At 41.9% G+C, this 24,525-nt stretch overlaps 1 protein-coding gene across 7 annotated transcripts in view; it reads right to left on the bottom strand.

The window, feature by feature from the left end:
- Positions 1–24,525, bottom strand: part of RGS6 (regulator of G protein signaling 6) — an 831,317-nt gene that overhangs the window by 134,583 nt on the left and 672,209 nt on the right. For 6 of the 7 annotated variants that reach the window (XM_029598736.1, XM_029598734.1, XM_029598731.1 and 3 more), the window contains exons 13-14: positions 19,078–19,188; positions 10,837–10,962 (exon numbers count right to left, since the gene is read on the bottom strand). In XM_029598736.1, coding sequence (XP_029454596.1) covers positions 10,837–10,962; positions 19,078–19,188 — 237 coding nt within the window. The remainder of the gene's footprint in view (positions 1–10,836; positions 10,963–19,077; positions 19,189–24,525) is intronic. The other variant, XM_029598733.1, reaches the window with a different exon arrangement.

The raw sequence follows: 24,525 nt of genomic DNA on the forward strand, positions 1-24,525 counted from the left end.
TCCACTTAATTGCTAACCAGGGGCAATCACAACCACATCTTTAATAGATCGAGATAATTTTATTTTAAATTTGTTTTATTGATATCCAGCATTAAACATTTTCCACATGGCCACAATCTAAAACCAGGGCTTCCCAAATCTGTCCTGGGGACACCTTAGACAGATGAGTTTTCAGGATAAATTTGCATATCATGGAGACTTAATATATGCAAATTTATCTCATGCATATTCATTGTGGAGATCCTGAAAACCCAACTGGCTATGGGGTCCCAGGACAGTTTTTGGAAGCTGGATCTATATGTTGGTTGAACCAAGAATGACACAAATCATTACTCAGTGAAGAAGATCATTTTCAATGTTTCACCTTCCCCTCAAGTTTGAGCCTGACTGGTCATTTTTTACAGGTCTTATTGTTCCCACAGATATATGGATGGATTGAATCACTGTTATAGCATTTTTCATCCCTAAACTGATAAAAATAACAAAACAATACACACTAGAATGTGGGGAACCCAGATATGGGGGAAGCAAGATATTGCTTAGCCACTAATTAAGTTAATTCAATATATAATTTAGCTTACAATTATGGTATTTTTTTCATCTAGGTTTTATTAACACTTTTCAATTAGGGTTAAAAGTGCTATAGCAGTGGTTCAATCTTTCCATCTGTCTGCCTGAGGGCATGACGGTGCCCATGTCCATGACTCGATCAGATCAAAGTTGGAGGGAAGGTAGGTCTGGTCTTGGCACCTACCTTATTGTAACTGACCTCAGTCTGATAAGGGCAAGGTCCTTTTCAAAGGATGGAGGCTGAAAAGCACTCCAAATCCATGCATATGCATGTTTAGTCCTCTTTTGTTTCTTCTTTGATACTTACTAACTGAACAAATAGGCTATACAAAAACTTTTAATGGTTTACTTATGTTTAACCTTTTCCGTCCTCATTAAAAGATGAATTTTCAAAATGTTACATGTGTAACGTAAAGTTATCCACCCAAATTGCAAGGTTTAGTATATTCAATCCTTATCCAGCTACATTTTAGCCAGAGAAGTCATTATCCAGCTAAAATCTAGCTGGATAAAAAAAAGATGTTTGGGGGACATTTCAGGGAGGAGTTAAGTTATCTGGCTAACTTATCCAATTTTAAACTATAACCGGCTAACCCCTAGATTCATCAAAATGCTATAAATATAGCAGAAATAGCGCCCGCGATAAAAAACATAGATAAATATCACAACATTATGCGAAAGAGAGAGAGAGAGAGCATCACTGCATAGAGTCAATGTGACATGCTTATATATATATTATATATATATATGTGTATATACACTACTGTAAGAGCATACACTTTCAACACTTCAAAGCAGTCTCTACTGCATTGTACAAATCAACTCCTCTTGTTGGCATCTTTTACTGATTCAAATGATAGAAATTCATCAGTCATTTCTAGTTCACAGTTAATTCCTCTGATTGTGCATGTAAGCCCTCCCCACCCCCAAACTCAACCTGTTTTCCTGGTATGTAAGGCTAACATGGGTATAACGCACGGAAAAAAGGTGTAGTCATTTCTGACATTAAATCCTGCATTGGTGTGCGTTACTCTATCGCATTCCGCACTAGCAGACCCTCATTTTAATAAACTCCTCTCCAGCTCCTCACACTTGGAAACTAAGGGGTAGATTTTAATAAATGCGCGCGTGTGTGCATGTGTGCGCACTTCCCGGCGTGCGCACATGGACGTGCTGATTTTATAGTGCCCCTTGGATTTTGTAATCCACGCGTGCATGTGCAGGCGGTGCGCGCAAGGGAGGGACTTGTGCAAGTTTTGCGCAGCGATGCATTGCGGCCTTCCCAAGTTCCCTCCCAATTAAGGAGCGGACTGGGAGGGAACTTCCCTAGCCCCTATTCTAACCTCCCTTCCCATTCCCCTTCCCCTCTCCTCCCCACCCCCTAAACCCTTTCCCTTACCTTTTTTTTCATTATTTTGCTGCTTACTACTCCAATGGAGCAGTAATAACTTGCGGGCGCCAGGATTTCCTTCCCTGGTACAGCAGCAATTGGCCACTGTACCGGCCACCTCCAGCCCTGCCCCCTTTAGAGGCCCCGGCACTTAATTGTGTACCAGGGTTTACGCTCGTGGCCGGGCCTGTTTGAAAATTGGCCAGGTGCGTGTAAGGCCCGGCCACGCGCGTAAACCCTGGGATTTACACATGGGGGCCGATTTAAAATCTACCTGTAAATATAAAGCAGTATTTATTGCATGAGTTAGGGCCCTAACAGATTTTGCTGAATGACCCGGTAAGGTAGCCGGATAACCTGCCATTAACCAGATATTTCAAAAGCTACCTGCTTAAGTGGCAATCCTAGTGAAAAAAACCCAAAAACCCACGGGCCTACAGGCACTGACTAGACCCCCTTCCCTTTCCTCCCTCAACCCAAACTCCAAGGCTGAACCCTGCTGCCTCCTCCCCAAAGTACGCAAATCATAATTTTTTAGAAATATAGGGGCCAGCACTGGCTTCTCCCCTTCCCCCACTGCCTGCTCCCAAGTTGTATCTTTATTTTTAAAAATATTTTAATCTGCAGGCCCCCTCCTTCCCACTGCCCCAATCCTTATCCTCCCTGTACCTTAAATACTAGTTTCTCTTTAGCCTGGATTGCCGTAGCCTCCTACTGTGACTTGGGCCCAGCGGATCAGGTGTCACTAAGCAGCTACGACAGAAACATACTTTTGTAATTTTACACCTACTGATTATCTTGCATTAAGTGGTATTAAGCATGTTTATTGTGCACTATTGGCCCAGTGGGAGATCTGGGTGAACTGGGGGAGAGTTCAGACTGAAGGACCAGGAGGGTCTTGATGACCTGGAGAAGGACCAGGTGAACTATTGGAGTAATTGGCAAAACTAGTAATGTCAATTACCTTCACATGTTTTAAAATTGGAATTTATTCGAGCCTTACTTTATTTTTGCATGTGAAATATACGCCTGTATATTTTTAAATAGGTATGAAAATTATGTGCAGTCAGTGCATTGAAATGCTCGCTTTCAATGCATTGCATGTATTTGTGTGTATGTTGTGGGACAGAGATATGTGTGGCCATATATGCGCATATATGCTGCTCTGTGCAGTTGTCTGAAAGTTGATTTTTAAATAGTGTTTTAATAGTCTTATTCTATTGTAGCCTTTAATTGAAAGAGAAAGAATAAAAGATCCAAAAAGCTAATGGAAGCATCATGTTTGCATTTTTTTTCCACATGGAGTTCAAGGTGCTGCAGACATAAGGTATTTTAGTGGTACTGTGAAAGAAGCTATTAAAGCCATTTTGGAGACTGTAGGTATACCTTTATTTGTTCTTTGCTTGTACTGCTTAATCTCTACCATTTTTTGGGTGGATGGTCTGCAACAAAGGATGAAGTTGTATTTTCTATTCCTTTAAGTGAGTTTGATGGACCTTTGGTTTGACTCAGTATCAGGGCCGGTGCAAGGGTATTGGGCGCCCTAGGTGACCCTTGCGCTGCCCCCCCCCCCCCCCCCCCGGTCGCGTCCCCTCCCCTACCTGTTTCAGCGCCGACTGTGAGCTTCTCACGGCGCAGAGCTGTAGGGGGTGCCGAAGAGCAGCCACGTGGTGCCACAAGTGGGCCTATCCCGCTCACGGCAAAGAGAAATAGAAACAGTCGTAGCCGAAACAGGTAGGGGGAGGGGGCGTGTGACACTGTGTGCTCGCGGCCCTGAGAAGCACACAGTGTTTGCCGCGAGCAGGTTAGGCACATATCTGAAAAGTTTCCAAAAAGCAGCAGGGCATGGGCGGGGCCTGGGCTTTTTGAGGCTTTGCCAAGAGATGTGTGTGTAAATACTTACGCACACAGGCACACACCGAGGTCCCCTGACGCATAACTTTACTTCTATTATCGATGACGTGTAAGTTATAAAATAAGGGAAGCGAGCCATATCTGAGGGGTTTAAAGGGTCTGGGGTAACTGGGGGAAATGTGGACTATCATACCAGGAGGTTTGGAGGACCAAGCTGTTAAATGGGTGAGCTGGTGGACAAACTGGTAAACTGGGAATTGCATAGGCGCGTGCCCCTTTTAAAATCCTCCAACTTCCTCAGTAGAAGTGGGATTTACGCATCTATGTGCACGCCCCTTAAAGTTAGATGCACATGTGCGTGCAACCAGGCTACTTTATAACATGTAAAATGGCTGCATCCCTGGGCGCGGGCTGACGCACATGCACAAATGTACGTGCGCATGCAGGTTTGAAAGTTACCATCTAGGGTTATAAATCAGTTGTTTTCCATGTGATATTCAACTCAGATGTTCCTTTGGAAGACTGAAACCTAATGAGTTAATTTACAAAGGAGTTATGAGTGTAAAATTAGCATAAATGCTTGTAAGTAGCTTGTATTTGCACACATGCTATTATAGATACACTAGTATTTTCAGTTTCGCACGTACATTTACTTGCACAAAAAAAGGGATGGTCTAGGGATTTCTGGTGTGGGCCAAGTAGTTCATACAAAAGTTGTTATTATATAAGAAATGTATGTGACTACATTAGGCAGCTCAGTTGCATGATTTTATGCCTGCTAATTAACTAGCCCAATTGATATCAGATTCGTCTGTTGCCTACTGCTTTTGTATTGGAGGTCTGGGTGAACTGGGAAAAGGTAGCAGGAAGGTCTTGGTAAACTGGGGACAGAGTGGGTGAACTGATAGAGATATTGGCAAACTACTGTTTTCAAGTACATGCACATTTACAATATATCCATTTCCACATGTAAATCAGGGTTTTACGCATGCAAGTTATATATTTTTTGCATGTAGAACAAGTTTATAAAATAGGTCGAGAAAGTATTTGCTTTCATTGCATTACAAATATTTACTGAAACATATGCGCATATGCAGGAATGTGTATTTACGTGGATTTTATAATCTGTGCAGACCAGATACACATTGGGGCGGATTTTAAAAACCCTGCGCACGTAAGTCCCAGGGCTTTCTAAAAGGGGCGGGGAGGGGGGGCGTGTCGGGGGCGTTCCCGAAACGACGCAGCATTTCGGGGGCGTGCCACCAGCCCGGGGGCGTGGTCGAGGCTTCCGGACCAGCCCCCGGGTCGGGTGACGGCGCGCCAACAGCCCGCTGGCGCGCGCAGATTTACGTCTGCTTTTAGCAGGCGTAAATCTACCAATAAAGGTAAGGGGGGGGGGTTTAGATAGGGCCGGGGGGGGTGGGTTAGGTAGGGGAAGGTGGGGGGAGGGCAAAGGAAAGTTCCCTCCGAGGCCGCTCCGAAATCGGCCCATAGATTATAAAGTGGTATAGTAAATCTCTGCATTCCCTATATGCGCGTATATGGAGCTACATGGAGAGCTTTGAAAGTTAGCCTTTAAGTCTATGTTAAGATATTGTGGCCCAGGCCCATGATCAGGTCCTTACCACTGGAAATATGTCCTTTACAATGCTTTGCAATTTATCTACTTAATCTCTTCTTTTGGATTATTTGTGATGTAAAGTGTATTATGTTTTGCTGTGCTGCTTATTTTCTGCAGTGATATTCCTGTGAATGTATCCATTTTTTTTTTTAATTGTTCTTTTGTTGACTGCTAGAAACCCCAGAAAATCAAATAAAAGTTTATATTGTTTTGAAGATACTCTTTTGAGAGAGACTGCTAGTGCTTACTTGATCTCAGGGCAAGAGTTTGTAAGAGTGAGTCAGTCCCTTTGAGTGGAAGACGTGTTTTTTGGGGTGCAGTCAGATAATTCACAGAGGGGAAAGGAGTGTATGGAATTATTTTCTCTGTCCAGTAAGAAAACCATGCAGCCCTTGTCTCTGGACCAGGTTCACTACACCCATCTGTTTGACCATTTTGTGACTTTGAGCCCACAGAAACTGGTGTGAGGCTCCAAAACTAGCATCAGAACCTCTATCATTTTATATTCCCCAAAGGAGGTTACAATATTATTGATTTATTTGTGAATATTTTAATCTTAAAATGCTATTCTTTCCAGATGTATGATGGCCCCTTTTAATATTAAAAATGTTAACCATGGTCCCTAAAGAAAACCTTCGATAACATTTATCATAGCAGTCAGATTCTGCTAGAGCAAATTAACTCTGCATCAAATTTCTAGAGTGATATCTAAAAACATAGAAGAAATATTGTAATAAAACGTTTCTTTCTGGATTCTTTATATGATGAAGAAATAAAAGGAAGGGCATGAGGAACATTCAAGCAGGAAAGAGAAAAGCAAAATTGCAAAAGATACAGAGATTGGTGTTTTGGTAGTTGACAGATGCTGTACTACCCAAAGGGGAAAAAAAGATGAAATGAAATGGACTTTTCCCTACCCTTCAGTTACATGACTTACTATACTATACTATGCTCAGTTAACCAAAAAGGAAAATATTTCAGTTGTCATAAATCATTTCTTGTGTAGTGGCAACCAATTATTTTGCTTCTGAGTTCACCAAAGGGATACATTATGACAAAATTATTGGATCCAATACACAACTCACAGGAATCCCAATTTAATATATTACTTCTAAACATATTACACATAAATATAAATATAAAATATTTTATTTTACCTCATAAATACAATACATTAAAAACATGTGCTTACATGTATTTTATTTTAACCTCTTAAATACATTTAAGATGTACTTACACAAATTATCAACATAACAATACAATAATATGCATCAAATCATATTTCTAAAAACATGTACATCTATAAAATACAAAATTACATAGACAATACCCTGTTGTACTATAATAACCAATATTCTATTACCCAAATATATCCCTCAATAACCTATCACATTATGTCCCCAACAAATAATAGGGCCTGCTTGTTTCACCAAACCCAGCTTCTTCAAGGGGAGATCACACCTCTTAAACGATACTCCAAATTAGAACACTTTTAGGTACTACACCTTACAGCTTCTACAGGGGGATTCAAAACTTCATGAGTAATACTCTAAGGAATTCTTCAATACACTGCTGAGATTTAAACCATCATCTCACCACCCACTCTGGCAACAGGAATTCATGCCCACGATATTACAAGGACTCCCATGCTCCTAAAAATATCTACTCACAATTAACTCATGTTACTCACATATAGTCACAATGCACAAAACACCCATACTTAAGCTTACTAAAACATCTCATGCTACCCCTCTATGGGACCTCTCATTATCTCATTCTATCTGTAATATTACAACGATTCCAACGGATCTATTCAAAACCTGAAAACAAGGTAAATACACACTTACTTAATTTCATAATATCATTTTATCACCTTAAATTTATTGTATTTAAGACGTTAAAATAAATACGTATGAGCACATATTTTTAATGTATTGTATTTACAAAGTAAAATAAAATATTTTATATTGATATTTATGTGTGATATGTTTAGAAGTAATATGTTAAATTGGGATTCCTGTGGACTGTGTATTGAGACATAAAATTAGGAATCTGTATACATCTTCATATTATTGTTTACAAAATGATTGGATCCACTAAAAAACAAAAGGTTTCACTCAGAATAATCTAGATTACTTTCTGGGATGTATGCATATGCATTTGCATGGTCAGCATGTGGATTCATATTTAACAGACCCTTTGTCCTGTTACCATTAAGGCCTGGGTGTCAGGTGTCAGCCAGCTAGTGTAGGATGTTTAGTAGAGAGGATCCATTCAAATACAGCCCCTCCTTCTGCAGGGTCTGGAATGGCCATCCCCTTCGGAACATTATATAACTGCATGTTTGCTACAGCTTGGGAGAAAGTCCTATGAGTTTAGAACAGAGTTCAGCAAGAGAGAGAGAGAGTTAAACCTTTATTGTTTTACAGGCCCAGCCAGTTTTAGCCAAGCAAGCCTTGTTTGGTGGTCCTGGCCAGGGTTGGGAGGATTTCTGCCTAGCCAGTACTTAACTTGTCTGGTGAGAGATCCCTCTGAGTGCATTTGTTGAACTTTTACCTTTAAAGGAGTGTTCAGCTCCTGGGCTCAGGGCACGGGGAGCTCTGGGTCAGGGCCTGGGCAGGTTAGAGAAGACCTGCCCCCCCCCCATTGCCTCGGTGAGGAATGCGATGCCAGTGACCTGTTGCGAGTCATCCCGGGGCAGGGGCAGATTCCGGGTAAAGATCGGCCTGAGGATTTTCCGCCCAGGCTGGCTAGAGATACCCCGTGGTCTGCCGAGCGTGGCTCTGTCGCGGCCGCGCTCGGCAGACCACGTGACCAGAGCGACGGCCCACTGGGGGATGCCCGATCTGCCCCTGCCCTGGGGTTATCTTCCATTTTGTAAGCCTAATTTCAAGAGCCAGGTTGGAAGTTCTGACTGCCCTTCCTGCTGGGAGAATTGAGAATCCTGCTCCAAGAGATCCCTCCCATCAGGACCCGATTGCCAAGGCAAGGAAGGGCAGGCAGGGATCTTGTATGGTGTAGAAATTTTCATGCACTCTTGGTGAGTCTTGTATAGTATGAATATTCGGGCTTGCTGTGATGGTATAGGAAGGTACATATTTGTTTAAATTAATAAATAGTAATTTTTACAATGCTCATGTTACAGAATTTACGTGAAGCAATTTGATGTTTGAAGAAGGTTGAAGACATTGAAACCTCGGTACTCATCATGTGTTGAAGGAAGACTCACGGGTATTTGTGTTTTGGTGATGAAATCTGCTCCGTTCAACACATTGAAGTTCTTTAATTTGTCTCTGAAGAAGCCCTCTTTTAATAGGGTGAAACAAAGTTCTTTGTTGGATGGACTTCAATTTATATAGAAGGATTTGAATTTATTATAAGCAGAAGAACACTTTGTTAAAGAATTTAAGGGAGCAACAAAATATTCTTGTATGAGACACATATTTAAAATGTTCACTGGATTTTATGTGATATGAGTGATGAATGTATGGGTACGTGTGTGTTAGATTTTAAATGTCTAGGTAGTTGGAACATATGTGATTGCATAATAAAAGTGTTGAAACTATATATTATAAAGTATAGTTCTTCTCTTGATGTGTGACTTATGTTTCAGTACAAGCATATTTTTTTAATGCAGAGAACTGCATAGTTTCTTCACCTATTTTCTAAAAGTGTGCACAGGGTGGATAACTTTCACACAACTGCCTGTAGCAGCATATTCATGTATATGTGGCCACGTGTAGATTTACTAGGGATGTGAATCAGGCTTCGGACGATTGAAAATATCGTCCATATTTTCAAAATCGTCAGAAATTGGGGGCTCCCCCAAAACGATAGGAAAACCCCACGATATTGATCGTGGGGGTTCCCTTATCGTTTTGGGGGAGGGCGGGAAAAATGGCACACAAAAATAACCCCTAAACCCACCCCGACCCTTTAAAAGTAACCCCTTAGCTTCCCCACCCTCCCAACCCCCTCAAAAACTTTTTACAGGTACCTGGTGGTCCAGTGGGGGTCCCGGGAGCGATCTCCCATGATCTCCCGCTCCTGGGCCATCCTCCTGCTCCAGGGCCGTTGGCTACCACTAATCAAAATGGCACTGATGGCCCTTTGCCCTTACCTTGTTACAGGGTATCCGTGCCATTGGCTGGATCCTGTCACATGGTAGGAGCACTGGATGGCCGGCGCCATCTTGTAAGGGCAAAGACTATCGGCGCCATTTTGATTACTGGCAGCTGATGGCCCGAGTGCAGGAGATCGCTCCAGTACCCCCGCTGGACCACCAGGCCTTTTGACAAGTCTTGGGGGACCCTCCTGACCCCCTCAAGACTTGCCAAAAGTCCAGCAGGGGTCCAGGAGCGACCTCCTGCACTCGGTCCATCGGCTGCCAGTATTCAAAATGGCGCCGATAGCCTTTTCCCTTACTATGTGACAGGATCCGGCCAATGGCACGGATACCTGTCACATGGTAAGGGCAAAGGGCCCTTACCATGATTAGTGGCAGCCGATGGCCTGGGAGTGGGAGGATGGCCCGGAGCAGGAGTTCGCGGGAGATCGCTCCCGGGACCCCAACTGGACCACCAGTACGTCTGTAGGCTTATGCATTGAAACTACGTATATCAGTGCACTGAACGCATGTACTTTACCTATCTATTTTTAAAATACAGGTGCGTATATTTTACATGTGAAAGTAGCACTTATCTGGGTATGTTGGGGTATTTTATAACATGCGCGTGTCGATGAAATGGCCAGCTTTACCAATTAGTCCACAAGTTCACCCAGTCCTTTTGTAGCTCATCGAGACCCTCCTGGTTCTTCAGTCTGAACTCCCCGTTCACCCAGACTTCCCACCCAGTCAATACTATACAATAAACACATTTCATATTACGTACACCAGCAGATGTAAACATTTGTGAGTATAGTTGGAAAATACATGCGCATAAGTGCCTTTTAAAATAGCAACTTACATGCATAATAGTAGTGAATCAAATTACAAATTGTTCTCTGTCAGGTTTCATAGCACAATACATTATTCAGTAACCTAAGCAGAACAGCCATCTATCCTGCTTGCATCTCTTCATGAGAAATTAAATATAGACTAACTCATTAATGTAATCTGTATGCGGAAGCACTACAATAAATTGTATCATTTATTTTATACTATATTAGTGTTCAGAATAACATGCAGTTACATGATATTGCAATAATTTTGAAGTATCCCATTAGAAAACTCTGGCAGGAACTAATGCAGAAGTTGAAGCCAGCAGATACTCTTATATTTTGCCAGTAATTATGCTTGAAAGAAATCAGCCCAAAATAGATGTTAAAGAATCATTTGTATAACAACATGACAATGCACAACATTCTAATGTATGCTATTGACAGTAAGTCAGGGTTTTACCTGAGGTTTTCAGAGCTGAATTCTGACTCCAGAAAACGAAGGAACTGATCTCGTCCCACTGGGTCCTTTAATACTTCATCCATGGAGAATCCCCATCGTTTCACGCGCTGTTGGCTGGGTTCTTTGCTTTTAGAGCAAGCAAGAGAGTAGAAAAAGTTGAAACACTAAAAATTACTTGCACCTCATTGTCTGATACAGATGATACTCAGTTCTTCAGTATCATGATATTGCATGCATTGTTGACTAAGCATGTATATACCACCAGAGGTCACCAATTACTTTCTTAACAGAAATATATATCATTAATTTGTTATTATACTTTTAAACAATCACACCTGCCTAGTAACTCTGGTCACCTGTGTGCCTTTGTAACAGTGCTGCTTTTCGATTCAATGCTCTCATTTGAAGGCATAATAAAAATTGAAGTGCTGCATTTATTCATTAATTTTTGGGCCGCAGGTTTCCTCCTGTCTTGGGTTTCCAGCTCATTTGGAACCAACATCAGGCTACTGTGCCATGAGTCCTCATTCAAAGTTACTCAGGGTTTCCCCCCCTATTTTTACAAGCCACTTAGTCCTGCTGTTGCAGGGATGCTTCTTAGCCAAAGACCGTAGTCCTCCGTGCCCTCTGGAACCTGGTATGCATGCGCATTAATTAGGCTATTAGGTGACATCATTAAGTTGTGATGGAGACTCCCCCTTCCCTCTCCACCACCAGGATCTATAAACATTACCTCTCTGCAGCATCTCCAGCCCAACCTGGCCAAAGAGGCAGACACCAGGCATGGGCATGCAGCTTGGGTCTTCCACACATGGCAATGAATAGCAGTGCTACTGACCCGGGGTGGTTCTATAATAATGAGGCAGGGTGAGGCGGTACACTTCAGGCATCAGAATTTTGAGGTGGCAAAAAAAAAAAAAATGCCCCTCTCAGAACGCTGCTGTGGCATCCGCCTCACCCTGCCTGGCCCTACCATGGCGGCAGAAGAGAGAAGAAGATGTTGCCACGGGCCACCGCCACGGGAGGCCAGGCTGGCAGCGGTTGAAGGGAGGACGGACACTGTTGCACACTACTGGTGGAGGCCAGGCCAGCGGCAGCTGAAGGGAGGAGGGACGGGGGTGGGGTGAGCGGGGGGGGGGGGTGGGACGGAGGGGGCGCCATCTCATCCCTTTGCCTCAGGCGACAGATTGCTTTGAGCCGCCCCTGTACTGGCCCACCTGGCCAGCCCAATTCCTGTTCTCAATTTTTTTTTTTTAAATTTATAATAAATTGATATATAAAAAATATCGGAAATGTCAGAAATATTTGAGAAGGAAGGAAACATTTATGGGGGTCAATATTCAAAACACCATAAAATGGCTAACAGCAGGCTAAAGTTATCCTGGATATTCAGCAGGTTAAAAGTCCTGCTGAATATGTTGTGCTCGGAGGTGGATTCTTGGTCCGACCGGACAGAGATTGGATGGAGAGAATCTCCGCTGATGGAAGTAGGCCGGAAGGCGGAACTGCAGCTGAAGACTGAAGGGAACTTCACCCTGGAAGCCCATGATCCCTCCAGGAGGAGCCTGTGAGGACCTGGACCGCGGCTCTTGCTGGCCTCCCTCCCGACCGCAAAGTTAAGGATCCGGTCGCGAGGGTCGCGACCGGAACCGCAACAGAATATCCCTGAAGAACGTTATCCAGCTACCTTTAGGCGGATAGCTTTAAACTTAACCTAAGCTAAGGATAGCTGGATAACTTTAGGCTTAACAGGTTATATTCTTTTGAATATAACTAGTTAAGTTCTGGCAGGGCCTTCAGTTGTCATTGAAGGGCCAAACACTAAACCACGATGAGAATAAATAAATACATAAGTGCTCAGTAGGGATGTGAATCGTGTGCCCGATCATTTTAACGATTGGGTTCGGCTGGGGGGGGGGGGGGGGGATCTGATCATTACGAGATGTGAATTCGAATCGGTTCCAATTCCAATTCACATGACTAATTTTTTTTAGTGAGGCCCGCGCCGATAAAAAACCCCACCCCGACCCTTTAAAATTACCCCCTTAGCCTCCCCCACTCTTCTGACCCCCCAAAAACTTTTTACACATACCTGGTGGTCCGGGGGGCCGCGGGGAGCGATCTCCCGTTCCCACGCTATCAGCTGCGCTAAAAAAAATGGTGCCGATGGCCCTTTGCCCTTACCATGTGACAGGGCAAAGGTAGCACCGGCGCCATTTTGAATATTGGCAATACGGCCCGCGTGCAGGAGATCGCTCCCGGACCCCCGCTGGACTTTTGGCAAATCTTGTGGGGGTCAGGAGGCCCCCCCAAGCTGGCCAAAAGTCCCTAGGGGTCTAGCGGGGGTCCGGGAGCGATCTCCTGCACGCGGGCCGTATTGCCAATATTCAAAATGGCGCCGGTGCTACCTTTGCCCTGTCACATGGTAAGGGCAAAGGGCCATCGGCACCATTTTTTTTAGCGCAGCTGATAGAGTGGGAACGGGAGATCGCTCCCCGCGGCCCCCCTGGACCACCAGGTATGTGTAAAAAGTTTTGGGGGGGGGGGGTCGGGAGAGTGGGGGAGGCTAATTGGGTAATTTTAAAGGGTCGGGTGGGGTTTTTTTTTTTATCGGGCCATCGGCGCCATTTATATTAGTGGCAGCCAAAATGGCACCGATGGCCCGAGAGCGGGAGATCGCTCCGGGACCCCCCCACTGGACCACCAGGTAATTTAAAACATTTGGGGGGGGGGGGTTCGGGAGGGTGGGGGATTTGTTTTAATGGGTCGGGGTGGGTTTTAGGGTTGTTTTGGTGTGCCGGTTTTCCCGCCCTCCCCCTCCCCCGATTTACGATTTTTCACGATAAATCGGGGGAATTTCTATTGTATCGTGACTCTAACGATTTTTGACGATTTAAAAAATATCTGACGATTTTTTTAAATCGTCAAAAAACGATTCACATGCCTAGTGCTCAGAGCTTTCAGAGTTCCAGGCACTTCTGTACTAACAGAGCGGGAGAATATAGGAGATTATACTCCACCCTCTCTACATTTCAGTCACTTCTGAGGGTTCTGATTGGGAGTGGGGGTAGCTTTGGGGGATGGAAAGGAATCCATTCTTCTGCTCTTATTTTATTTTATTGCAGTGAGGAGTGGGTGCAGCCTGCCACTCTAATGAGTTTACGATTGGGATCCAGAGGGAGCTGGGGGATGCTGTTATTACTCCAATAATTTTAAAGGTCGGATCAAGAGAAGGCAGGGGCGGCTCAGCCCCATGTTTTTTTTTTTTTTTTGTTTTTTTTTGGGAGAGTGGGGTTAATGTTTATTTGGCTAACTTTTAGGACTGCTTTGCAGCAGTCCTACAGTTAGCCGGATAAGTTAACTGGATAATACTGATTACAGGCATTTTCTGAATAAATCAGCTCTAACCCTGAATGCCCCTGATATGCCCCTATGTTAGCCAGCTAAATTTTATCTGGATAATGACTTATCCGGATAAAATGTAACCGTATATATGCCAGATATAATAAAAATTGGCATTAATTCACAAGTTATCTGGCAAAATGCCTTGTTTAAGAAGAAAGAAAAAAAGGAAAAAATAAAAAGGTAAAAAAAAAATCAACCATATACATGTTATAGCAATAGATTTTGCAATATGGCAGTGAGAGCAAATTGAAGAAAAAGGTCAAGAGAACCAGGAATTATCCAAAAACATAATCATTCTGCACAGCAAAATTCAAATTGAATCTGAGAACTCAAGACATGTTGCTGCCTTATTCTACATGGGGCCTGGGAGTGCTTTCTTCAAGAAGGGCTCTAGAAAGGCTGCGTCACTTATTCTTCAGAAGAACGTTTTAGATGTTCTGGGTAACTTAACTTCCACTGAGTTAACATGTGTCTGACAATCTAAAAATCTCCTCCTTACAACCTGGGTAGACCATAAAATATTTGGAAAAACCTTAAACTTTTGACCAAAAAAAGAATCTCTGAGGTTCATATTCAGATGCTGGCCAGCTAGCAATCTGGGAGATGCATTAAGCCATGATAGTGCTCTAATGTGTATTAAACAGCATATATCGCATGATAGAGCCCTTTCACAGTGATATCACATGATATATGTAATATTTTGTATGGTCCTACCCAGATTCCCTCCCCTATTACAATAAGTTACTTTGTACGCAATTTGCATGCATGAATTTTGCAAATCTATGCAAAACAGCTCATTAATAGGCAATTCCATGTTAATCATTTATTGCGGTCCAGTTAGAAAGTGGTCAGCCATGATAAATTATCAACACCTCCTGGGGAATCGTTAAATCTAACACTGGAGCCCAAGACCCTAACGTGGGTCCCGAGGATCCCACATTAGATATAAAGGACTATGCTGAAAAAAACTAAACAAGTTGAGTAGGGGTCAAGGATGACCCCCCTGCTCAACTCAGGGCCGCCTTAAGTGTTAAAAAAAAGAATAGTCACATAGTGATGGCTTCCCCACCCCAACCCTGTCTTCAAAAAATAAATTCTCCCTCCATTTCCCCCTTCCATTGATATAAGGGATACCATGGTCCCCCCACCTAAATAATCAACCAAAATCATTGGGGGTACAGTGTCCCCCAATACCTCCCCCTCTACAATCCCTCAAATGTTCCATTCATTGTGTTTCAGTAGGACCCCTACCCCTCTGACACCCCTTCCATACCCCTAAACCTTCAAAATTTGGAAGAGGATCCCATGATGTTGGCGCCCCGAGCCCGGTCGGTGTCATTTTTCAAAACAGCGCTGACATGACCTTACCCCTATCACGTTGCCTAGTTCTGAATCCCAGACCTTGCCCCAGTCACATCAAGTCAGCACCATTTTTAAAAATGGCACCGATCAGGCTGGGGGCTAGGGGGCACTCCAGGCCCCATTATAGGATCCTCCTCCATTTTTTGAGGTTTGTAGAAGGGGGTCCACTGAACCCCAATGCCTTTTTGGAATATTTGGGTGCTGGGGAAGAAAGGTATGGGGGGGCACTATACCTCCAATGATTTTGGTTGACTATTGTGGTGGGGAGTGGGGGGACAATGGCATCCCTTATTTTGATGGAAATTGGGTAGGGGACAATTTATTTATTGAAGACAGGTTTGAGAGGAGGGGGGGGGGACCATTGCTGCACCACTACTTAATTTTTTTAACTTTCAGGTGTTGGAACTGCCTCAAATAGCTGCCCTGGTGTGAGAGGGGGTCAACCTTGATCCTCGCTCAACAATTCTTCTTTTGGGAAATTTTTTAAGGCATCAGCCCTTTAAGGCAGTGGAGGTGCTGTGAGATTTTGTCCCATTGTGCTTTGCCATGAGACACAACAACATGCCATACAGCTGCGATATTTCTTCATGGGAGGGTTCCCACTATCAAGGGGGGGGGAGGGGGTGTCAACGTAATACTGGGACCATCTCCCGAAAAAAACATTGCGGTTTAGAGCATCTAGGCAATGTTAACTGGATAAACATATTTGTCAACTTTGCTGAGATATTCAGCAGTGCATCCATACCGCTAAATACATGTGACTATGTCAAACTTAGCCAGAAACGTTTATGCAGCTAAATTTAAGACTGCCAAAGAGCAGTCTTAAAGTTATCCCACTATGCTAACCAAATAATGCTGAAAATGGTATTTATCTAGCTAACTTAGCTGAATAGCTGCCTCCGCCCAGGAACACCCCTGTCCTACTCCTGAGCTCACCGGATAACTTATGGCCCAGGCAATGGTGTTTTTCTCCCTGCATGGTGTTAGCTGTTGCATCTCAAGGGGTGAGATGTTGGGACTAACCAGGCAGGACAAGGCACTGGTGTTGAATTAAATGTTTACATTCTTTAACCATTAAATGATTGTCCATTTTTCCATAAAGGTGAAATTACAGCTGACTGATGTACATAGGTAATCTTCTTCTTCTGGGTAGGTGTCCTTTATCTCAGGTATCTAGGTAAAGCTTCCCATGGTGATTTTAAAGTGCACAAAGCTTTCCCAGTGGCCAAACAAGAATCCTATTAGAGGGGTCCACTCAAACACAAAAAAATCCTACTTGAGTCCAGTTTATTCATGGACACCCAGCATGTCCTGTTCCCATGGGAAGGAGATCCGGTGGGGAAACTCCATAGATCTTAATCCTTCTCCTTAGTCTTGGTGTCAGTGACTTCTCATCCAGGACAAGTCTTAAGTATCAGGAACCTAGCTATCCCAGCCCTGGAACCCTTATGGGAGGAGTGAGTTAAAAACCCTCCCCACAAACAGTACAAACATATGGATATATCTTCAACCATCACAACTTCACTTAGAAAGTGATGTCACCAGACTTGCCCACCTAGGGAATAAAGTGGAGCTCATGGATCTTTAGGCCTTGAATGAGAGTTCCCAAAGGAAATCTAGCCCAAAACTCTATCTCACTGTAACTAATAACAGAGGGACCCTCTGGCAGAGAGTGCAAGATGAGAGTTCTCTTCAAAAGCAAGAAGCATGGTAAGGCTGGGAGGCCTCACCAGGGAGTAGAAAAGGGACATCTTCACTACACTGAGGCTACATAAAACTGATGATCCAACATGGCAGAGATGTCCAAATTTTCTAAAGAAGTTAGCACATCCTTAGCCCCTGACTTTGAATTATGTTCTTGTTTAGCCAGTAGGATATAATAAGCTTTGAAAACAGGAGGAACAGCCTCAAGAACAATTTTCAATATATCCAAAAAATACTTCTTTATTGTATCTTGAGGAGAAATTAATTTTAAATAAGGGTAACTTAGAAACCACAGGTTTCTATATCTTGATGCATTCTCCAAAAATTCAAGCTTTTCATACAGAGCCAATTGTTGGATATCTGCAAGTAGAAATCGTGTCTGCCACAAAATTAAACACAAAGTTAAATTAGTAGATACACCTTGATATGTCATCCTGTGCTTAAAACTTGGCTTCAGCATTGTCTATGAATTTGCAGAGTTGAACAACACAGCCAGCCAGGACTCCCTACATTCTGGTCTTCATACAACAGAGATCTTTCAAGGACCTAAGTCCTTTTCCTGCAGGGAGCACTATCTTTGATGTGCCAAAAGCTGGAATGGGGCCCTTTGCTGGCTCCCATCTCCCCACCAATTACCTCAATGGCAGACACTATTGCTCATCTTTAACAAGCATCTGCAACTCTGTCCATAATCCTCCTGGATACTTGCTCCCAGAAGATGATTTTTCAGCACCTGTTCCTCTGAAGATGCCAGACGCTCGGGTACTTTGGTCTACAGCAGGCATAGGAAGCATGTCGAACTGAAGGAAACCTTCCAAGAGAGGGGCAAGGAACTTCTTCTATCCAAATTCACAGACATCTCCAAGCACAGGGGAACACATCCACAATAGTGTCCTTTCAGTGCTTACAGCATTAGACTGTATAGCTGAAGAAGGAGCAACAAAGCCATCCACAGCGCTTCCAGTGGATATCAGAGATTCAGTTGAGTAGGACCAATGCTGATTTGCTGTCCAGTCACCGGCCAGGGGGCTTTTTAAACTGTAGCATTTGTCTTCCATTTCCAAACTGTAACTGAAGTGGAAGGTGGAAGCTGCTATTAGCCAATAAGCCGGTATTTTTTTTTTTTTTTTTTAGAGAAAATCAGCACTGGATGGGTCTTTAGTTTACCTTTCCTTTTACCCATTTTAGGAGAAAATATAAAAATATAAGAAAAAAGAGAGGTGGATATGAGTAAAGCTCCCTTGTAAGCTACTGTTGTACAGACCCTAAGTCCTTTTTCTGAAAAAAAAAAAACCAGGACTAAAAGTCTCAAAGCCCTTTGAGATATAACCTGAAAAACCACTGATTTTAACCTCACACAGGCTACATAGAGTTAGATGGCAGGTGTATACAGTTTAAGCCTTTACAAAGCTGCAGATTTCTGTGTAAAGCAAGGGAGTTTCCTGTGGGCTGATCGCCTACAGAAATCTGGAATTTTATAGTGGATTGTTTTGAATTTCTATGTGCTGTTCTATCATGCTGTTCTAACACAATCTAAATGACATCAGAGCGTGCCCCAATGCTTAACCTTTTCTGCATTATACCAGATATGAATTATATAGCTAAATTAGAAGCTGTGTGGTGAATACTATATTAATTTGATGACTGGGTGAACGCATTAGTACCTTGTCTAAAGTAATTTGCTCTTCTACAAATATTCCTTTTCTGGGTTTCCTAGAATGAAAACATGTAAGTTAGGTTAAAGGTCATTATGATATTTCCACTTATTACCTCATTTCTAGATCCCATAGCATGGTATCATCACTTATCCAAGGATTGGAAGGTTCGGCTGGGGTCAAGAAAGGATCATATTCTACATATTGTTCTGAATAAGCAATTAAGCTGTGAAAAAAAAATAAATTGTAACTGGCAAAAGTCTTATACCCTAACAGAATCAAGCAGATGAAGATTTGTTTAGCAGCTATGGGGACTGATGGAATAAAACATGAGTAAAAAAATATGCGCTAAACCTCAGCGAACATTTTCTTAATTCATGCGCTAAAAAAAGACAACTCCCAGTGCAGTAAGCTAATGGCATGTTAATGCATTGACAATTAAAAATGTGTGCACAAAGGCCTAGTGCACGTAAAAACAATATTTATGAACATACATCGTTTTCGGCACGAATAATGTGTTCTGTGCACAAACCCTTTTGTCCGCACATAAAACCTGATTTACACACAGAAAACCTGATTTGTGCACAAAGCATAATGTGTGTCTACAAACCCTTTTACTGAGCATAAAACAGGATTTGCTCCAAACTGGGTTTTTCTGCACAGAAATCCAGAGTATAGTACTCCTATAAACTCCAGGTTTATCCCCGCAGACTCACTGGCCACAGGAACTTTACACCATTTCTGACCAGGAGTTAAATTTTGAGCATTAAAAAACCATGGGTGAAGTCCATGCAACTCTCTACAGTGGGGAGAGGGGGAGTAATATCTAATGCCATCATTAATATGGGATTTGCATGGAGGAGCATTAATTTGTGTGCACATGCTAACGCATGGTTGTATACACATTTTTTGTGTATATACCCTTGTTAAATTGGGAATAAAGTTCTCTGCACAAAAATGTGTGTACAGCCACTCGCTAGCATGCGCATACAGCCCCGCACACCTTATTATCATGGTTTACAAATATTTTTTTTTAAAAGAAAGCTTTTTACAAATCTTAGCCTCTTTAATTTGGGCTTCCTAAGCAACCCAGTAGAGGTGATTTAATTGATTGTGGTTTCACTGCCTTATAATCATAGTCAGGGATTATTTTAGACTCCAGATGCGGTCATTTATGCCTTCCCACAATCACCTGAATTTTGTTTCACTTGTAGAGACATCATTAAGGGTTCTTCACCTGTTTAATTTGACTAATGAAGTTCAGTAGTAATAGCCTTTTATCACTGCTTATCACTTGCTTTTATCACTTGCAGAGGCTATAGGGCTGTGACTCCTGATCACTTTTTATGTGGGTAAAATGGTTTTTCCTTAGCAACACTGAGGCTACTGTATCAAACAACAAAGATTTTCATTAACAGCCAGTACCATGGTAAGTTTTTCTTATAGTGTTGACATTTTATTTATTATGCAAATTGCTTCACGGGTATACATTTAGCAAAAATGTCTGTGCAAAATTGCAGACTTTTTCACAAATAAAGGTAATTAAAATTTCCTAAGGTGCAGTTGATTTCAAGGAAAATCACAGCTTTGTGCAGTTTTTTAGGTGTAATTTTGCTACTGATAAATAGCTAATAAGTTGATTTTCATGATTTTTTAGCTCATTAGTGAGTTAGCATAAATCTTGCCAATAGAAATATTCCACATATAAAAATGGCAAATTGCATGCATAAAATTAATTTACAGACATGATTACACATGTAATTTACCATTTATGTGCATGTAATCATACTTGCGATGCCAGCCCTTTGAGAGAGAAATGCAAAATCCCATCCCAACCAGAAAATATATTTAAATTTGGTGCGCTAGTTGCAATAGGGTCAGATTACAATCAGTGCTTAATTAAAATCAGTGTCCAGAAATGAAAAGTTTCGTATTTGAATGTCAATCTGCATGTACTTTTTCATACTTAAATGGATTCTATCTGATGGAGAATAAGAAAGAACATGTACTATGAGATTATTCATCTCCTTAGGAGGAGGAAAAAGGAGATAAAAGGAAACAGGACATGCAATACATTTTTAGCATGATACACAATGACTCACTCATGCAAAAGCTAACAATATGGGTGAAGCTAATTCCCTACACATTATACTAAATATGTATTTGCTTTATGTCTCAATACACTTCATCCATGCTCCTATACTACTGTGCTCATAGCCACTGTGCGGCTAGTAAAGTTAGTTGGATACACCTTTACTCCCAATTTAACAAGGCTGTATAATGTAAAAGGAAACTTTATGCACTTTGCCATTCTTGTATGTTGGATCATTTAATAAAGTGATACAGATATAGAGGGGCCTATTTATTAAGATGGGTTAAAATTAAGCTTTAACGCTCAATTTCATCATGGGTATGAGCCTCTACTTTAATGCCTAATTTACTAAAGGACATTAAGGGATGAATTTTCAAGGACTTATGTGCATAAGTAATATCTACTTTATTAATAAATTTATTAATAAATAAATAAATTAAATAAATAAAATCTACTTGCATACATGATATTTTATAAACCTAAATATATTTTTGCTTTTGTGCGCACATGTATGCATGTAAAAAAGGGGCATCTAGGGGCATTTTGCAGCAGAGCCAACATTTACATGCATAAGAAGATAATTTAGAAAACACATATGTAGATTTGCCAACTTACTTGTGTAATTTTAAATCTAATTATTTTGTGTAAGTGATATTAAGGGAGTTTTATTGTGTACTCTTGGCCAGATGGAAGGTCTGAGTGAATTGGGGAAAGTTTAGGCTGAAGAACCAGGAAGGTCTCAACCTTGAAAAAGAGAACTGGTGAAGTAATTGGTAAAACTGGTAATTTCACTTATTCATGCATGTTTTAAAATATACTGATTTATGCGGGTAAGTCCTACTTTATTTTTGTGTTGCGTCCGTCGGTCTCAGATGGCTTCTACCCTTGTGCCTCACCTTTTTCTCTGCTCTCCACGCTAGCCTTGAGAAGATGGCTACTGCCGCGTCTGCAAGCCACATTCTCTGGCGTCCCCGGAATGGCTATGGCAAAGCTTCTCCTAAGGGCCTCCTAGGATGCACGAGCGCACACCACCCACATCTTTATCCACGTCATGGCGGGAACCTCGGGGAAGTTCCCCTCGAGTGACGTCACGCCATCCGGGTATTTAGCCTACGCTTGTTTGCTAGCTCATTGAGTTAGCAAGGATCAGGATTGGACTTGTCCGGTCTAAGCTACTCTGCTGCTTCCGTGCTGCCGCGGGAAGCTCTCTCTGCCCTTCGGGGTATTCTTCTAACCTGGGTACCCACTCCTCAGGGGCCCTTTGCTTTCTTTCAGGTGCCTTACTGGAATCAGGTACTTGCTCCTCGAGGGCCTGCTCTCCCCCTAATCTACTTCTGCCTGGTGGAATGGTCAACATTACAGCTACCATCTAGTGAGTAATCTATTCTCAGTCTGTCTCATCTACAGCTCTGCCGTGCTGGGAAACCTACACCTGGATATCCCTATACCATCCTGGCGAGACGGGTTCCCTCTGCCGAGTGTCCCTAGACTGCTCCTCTGGATCACCTCACTACTGCCACCTCTGGTGGTATACATCAGATGTGCAATAAAAGACAAAACTCTGTGTTTGTGCATCCTGAGTCTAGCCCAGTACTGTGGCTCCCCATGGGGCTCCTCCCCATGGGCGTGTTCATCTTCCACAGTTCCCAGGAATCCACTCAAACACCTCAAAACCACATTATTTTGTGCATAAAAGATACATGTATATTTTTAAAATCGGTAGGAAAAGTATGTACTTTTCCTACCGATTTTAAAAATATACATGTATCTCCATAGACTTGATACATTATGCATTGAATACTCATTTTCAATGCATTGTATGTATTCATGCGTTAATATATATACGCACGTATATTGTGGGATATAGATATCCATATTTTAGAATTTATGCATGGGTTATAAAATACTATATTAAACTACACATGACCATATATACACACATATACTGCTGCATGAGGTTATTTGAAAGTTATCCTCCCAGCCTTCAGTAAATCTGTCATGAGGGCCACTGAAAGGGGGTCTAGCCTCAATGACAATGCTGTACCACGTGATATGATATCATCTCTCTCTCTCTCTTGACTCCCCACAAAAAAATCGCATACTGTGTGTGCACTTCCAAATTCGCCACCTGATCTCTCCGAGTACACAAACCTCTTCTCACACACCGCTCCCACTCCTACACACATTTTTTTTTTTTTTAATAATTATATGTTTATTGATTTTTCATATTTAGACATGTAACAACATAATTATTGAACTATAACATAAAATCATCTGACCTCAAATCATAAATTCCATTGATATTTATAGTCTAATTATGATATAATCAAACAGAAACTTTTCAATCATTATCTGTAAACAGAGGCAATATGAAACTATAGGGAGATATAAAGAAACAATAACCAGTAATTAACATTGTATTCCTGCATACATTTTATGCTATATCACTGGACTGTAAGGGGATTACTTCTAATCTCTTTTGTTCGACAAATGTTTTTAAATGATCAGGGACAAAAAAGATATATACGTCTAGTTGTTTCTTAATCACACATTTGCAGGGATATCGCAGGGTAAATGTATATCCCATTGTAATCAATTCTTGTCTATATAACAAAAATTCTCTCCTCCTTGCTTGTGTTGTAATAGATAAATCTGGAAAGATTTTTACCAAACTTTCATAGAACGTGATAGGGTACTTAGCAAAGTATTGTTTCATAACATTATTAAGATCAGTTAAATTAAGAAAAGATACTACTAAAGTTCCCCTATCTATTATTAAGTTATTGGTACTTTCAAGGAAATTAGTGAGGTTGCCTTGAAAGGGCATTTCCTCTGTTGTTAAGTTTGGATCTTTCTTAGGAAGAAAATAACAATGACTAATGACTGGGATTTCATTTTCTAGAAAATTCACTACTTCTATCCAAAACTTCTTTAACGTTTCCATCAATGTCTGCCCAACCACTCGGGGGAAATTGAGCAAACGAAGATTTAATCGTTTACTATTATTCTCGAAAATTTCTAATCTTCTAGATAGTGAATCTCTATCCTATACCACCAAACCTTGGAATCCCAAGTTCTTTTTCTCCCTGTCCTCTAATAAGGTAATTCTTTCCTCAGATTTTTTTACTGTATCACGGATGTCCATTATATCCTGCTGACCTTTCCCTGCCATTGTATCCACTTTCCTGTCTAACCTCTTTATATCTATAGACATTTTAGTCATAATGTCCCAAAGCAGATCCAGTGTTACCACCGGAGGGCGTTCAGGAGTCTCTATATGACCACCATCTGAGACTTGATCTTGTGTCTCATTTCCAGTCCCTCTTATGATGTTCTCGATATGGGATTGTGACTCAATAGTATTGAGTTCCTCAGGTGTGCCCGTTATAGGACCCTCTGTTGCCCTACACATAGGTGGTTTATCCAAGTTCGGGCTCAGTGATGCCTCCTCCATAGACTTGGATACTCCTC

This window comes from Rhinatrema bivittatum, chromosome 4 (assembly GCF_901001135.1).
Source record: "Rhinatrema bivittatum chromosome 4, aRhiBiv1.1, whole genome shotgun sequence".
Taxonomy (NCBI): Eukaryota; Metazoa; Chordata; class Amphibia; order Gymnophiona; family Rhinatrematidae; genus Rhinatrema; species Rhinatrema bivittatum.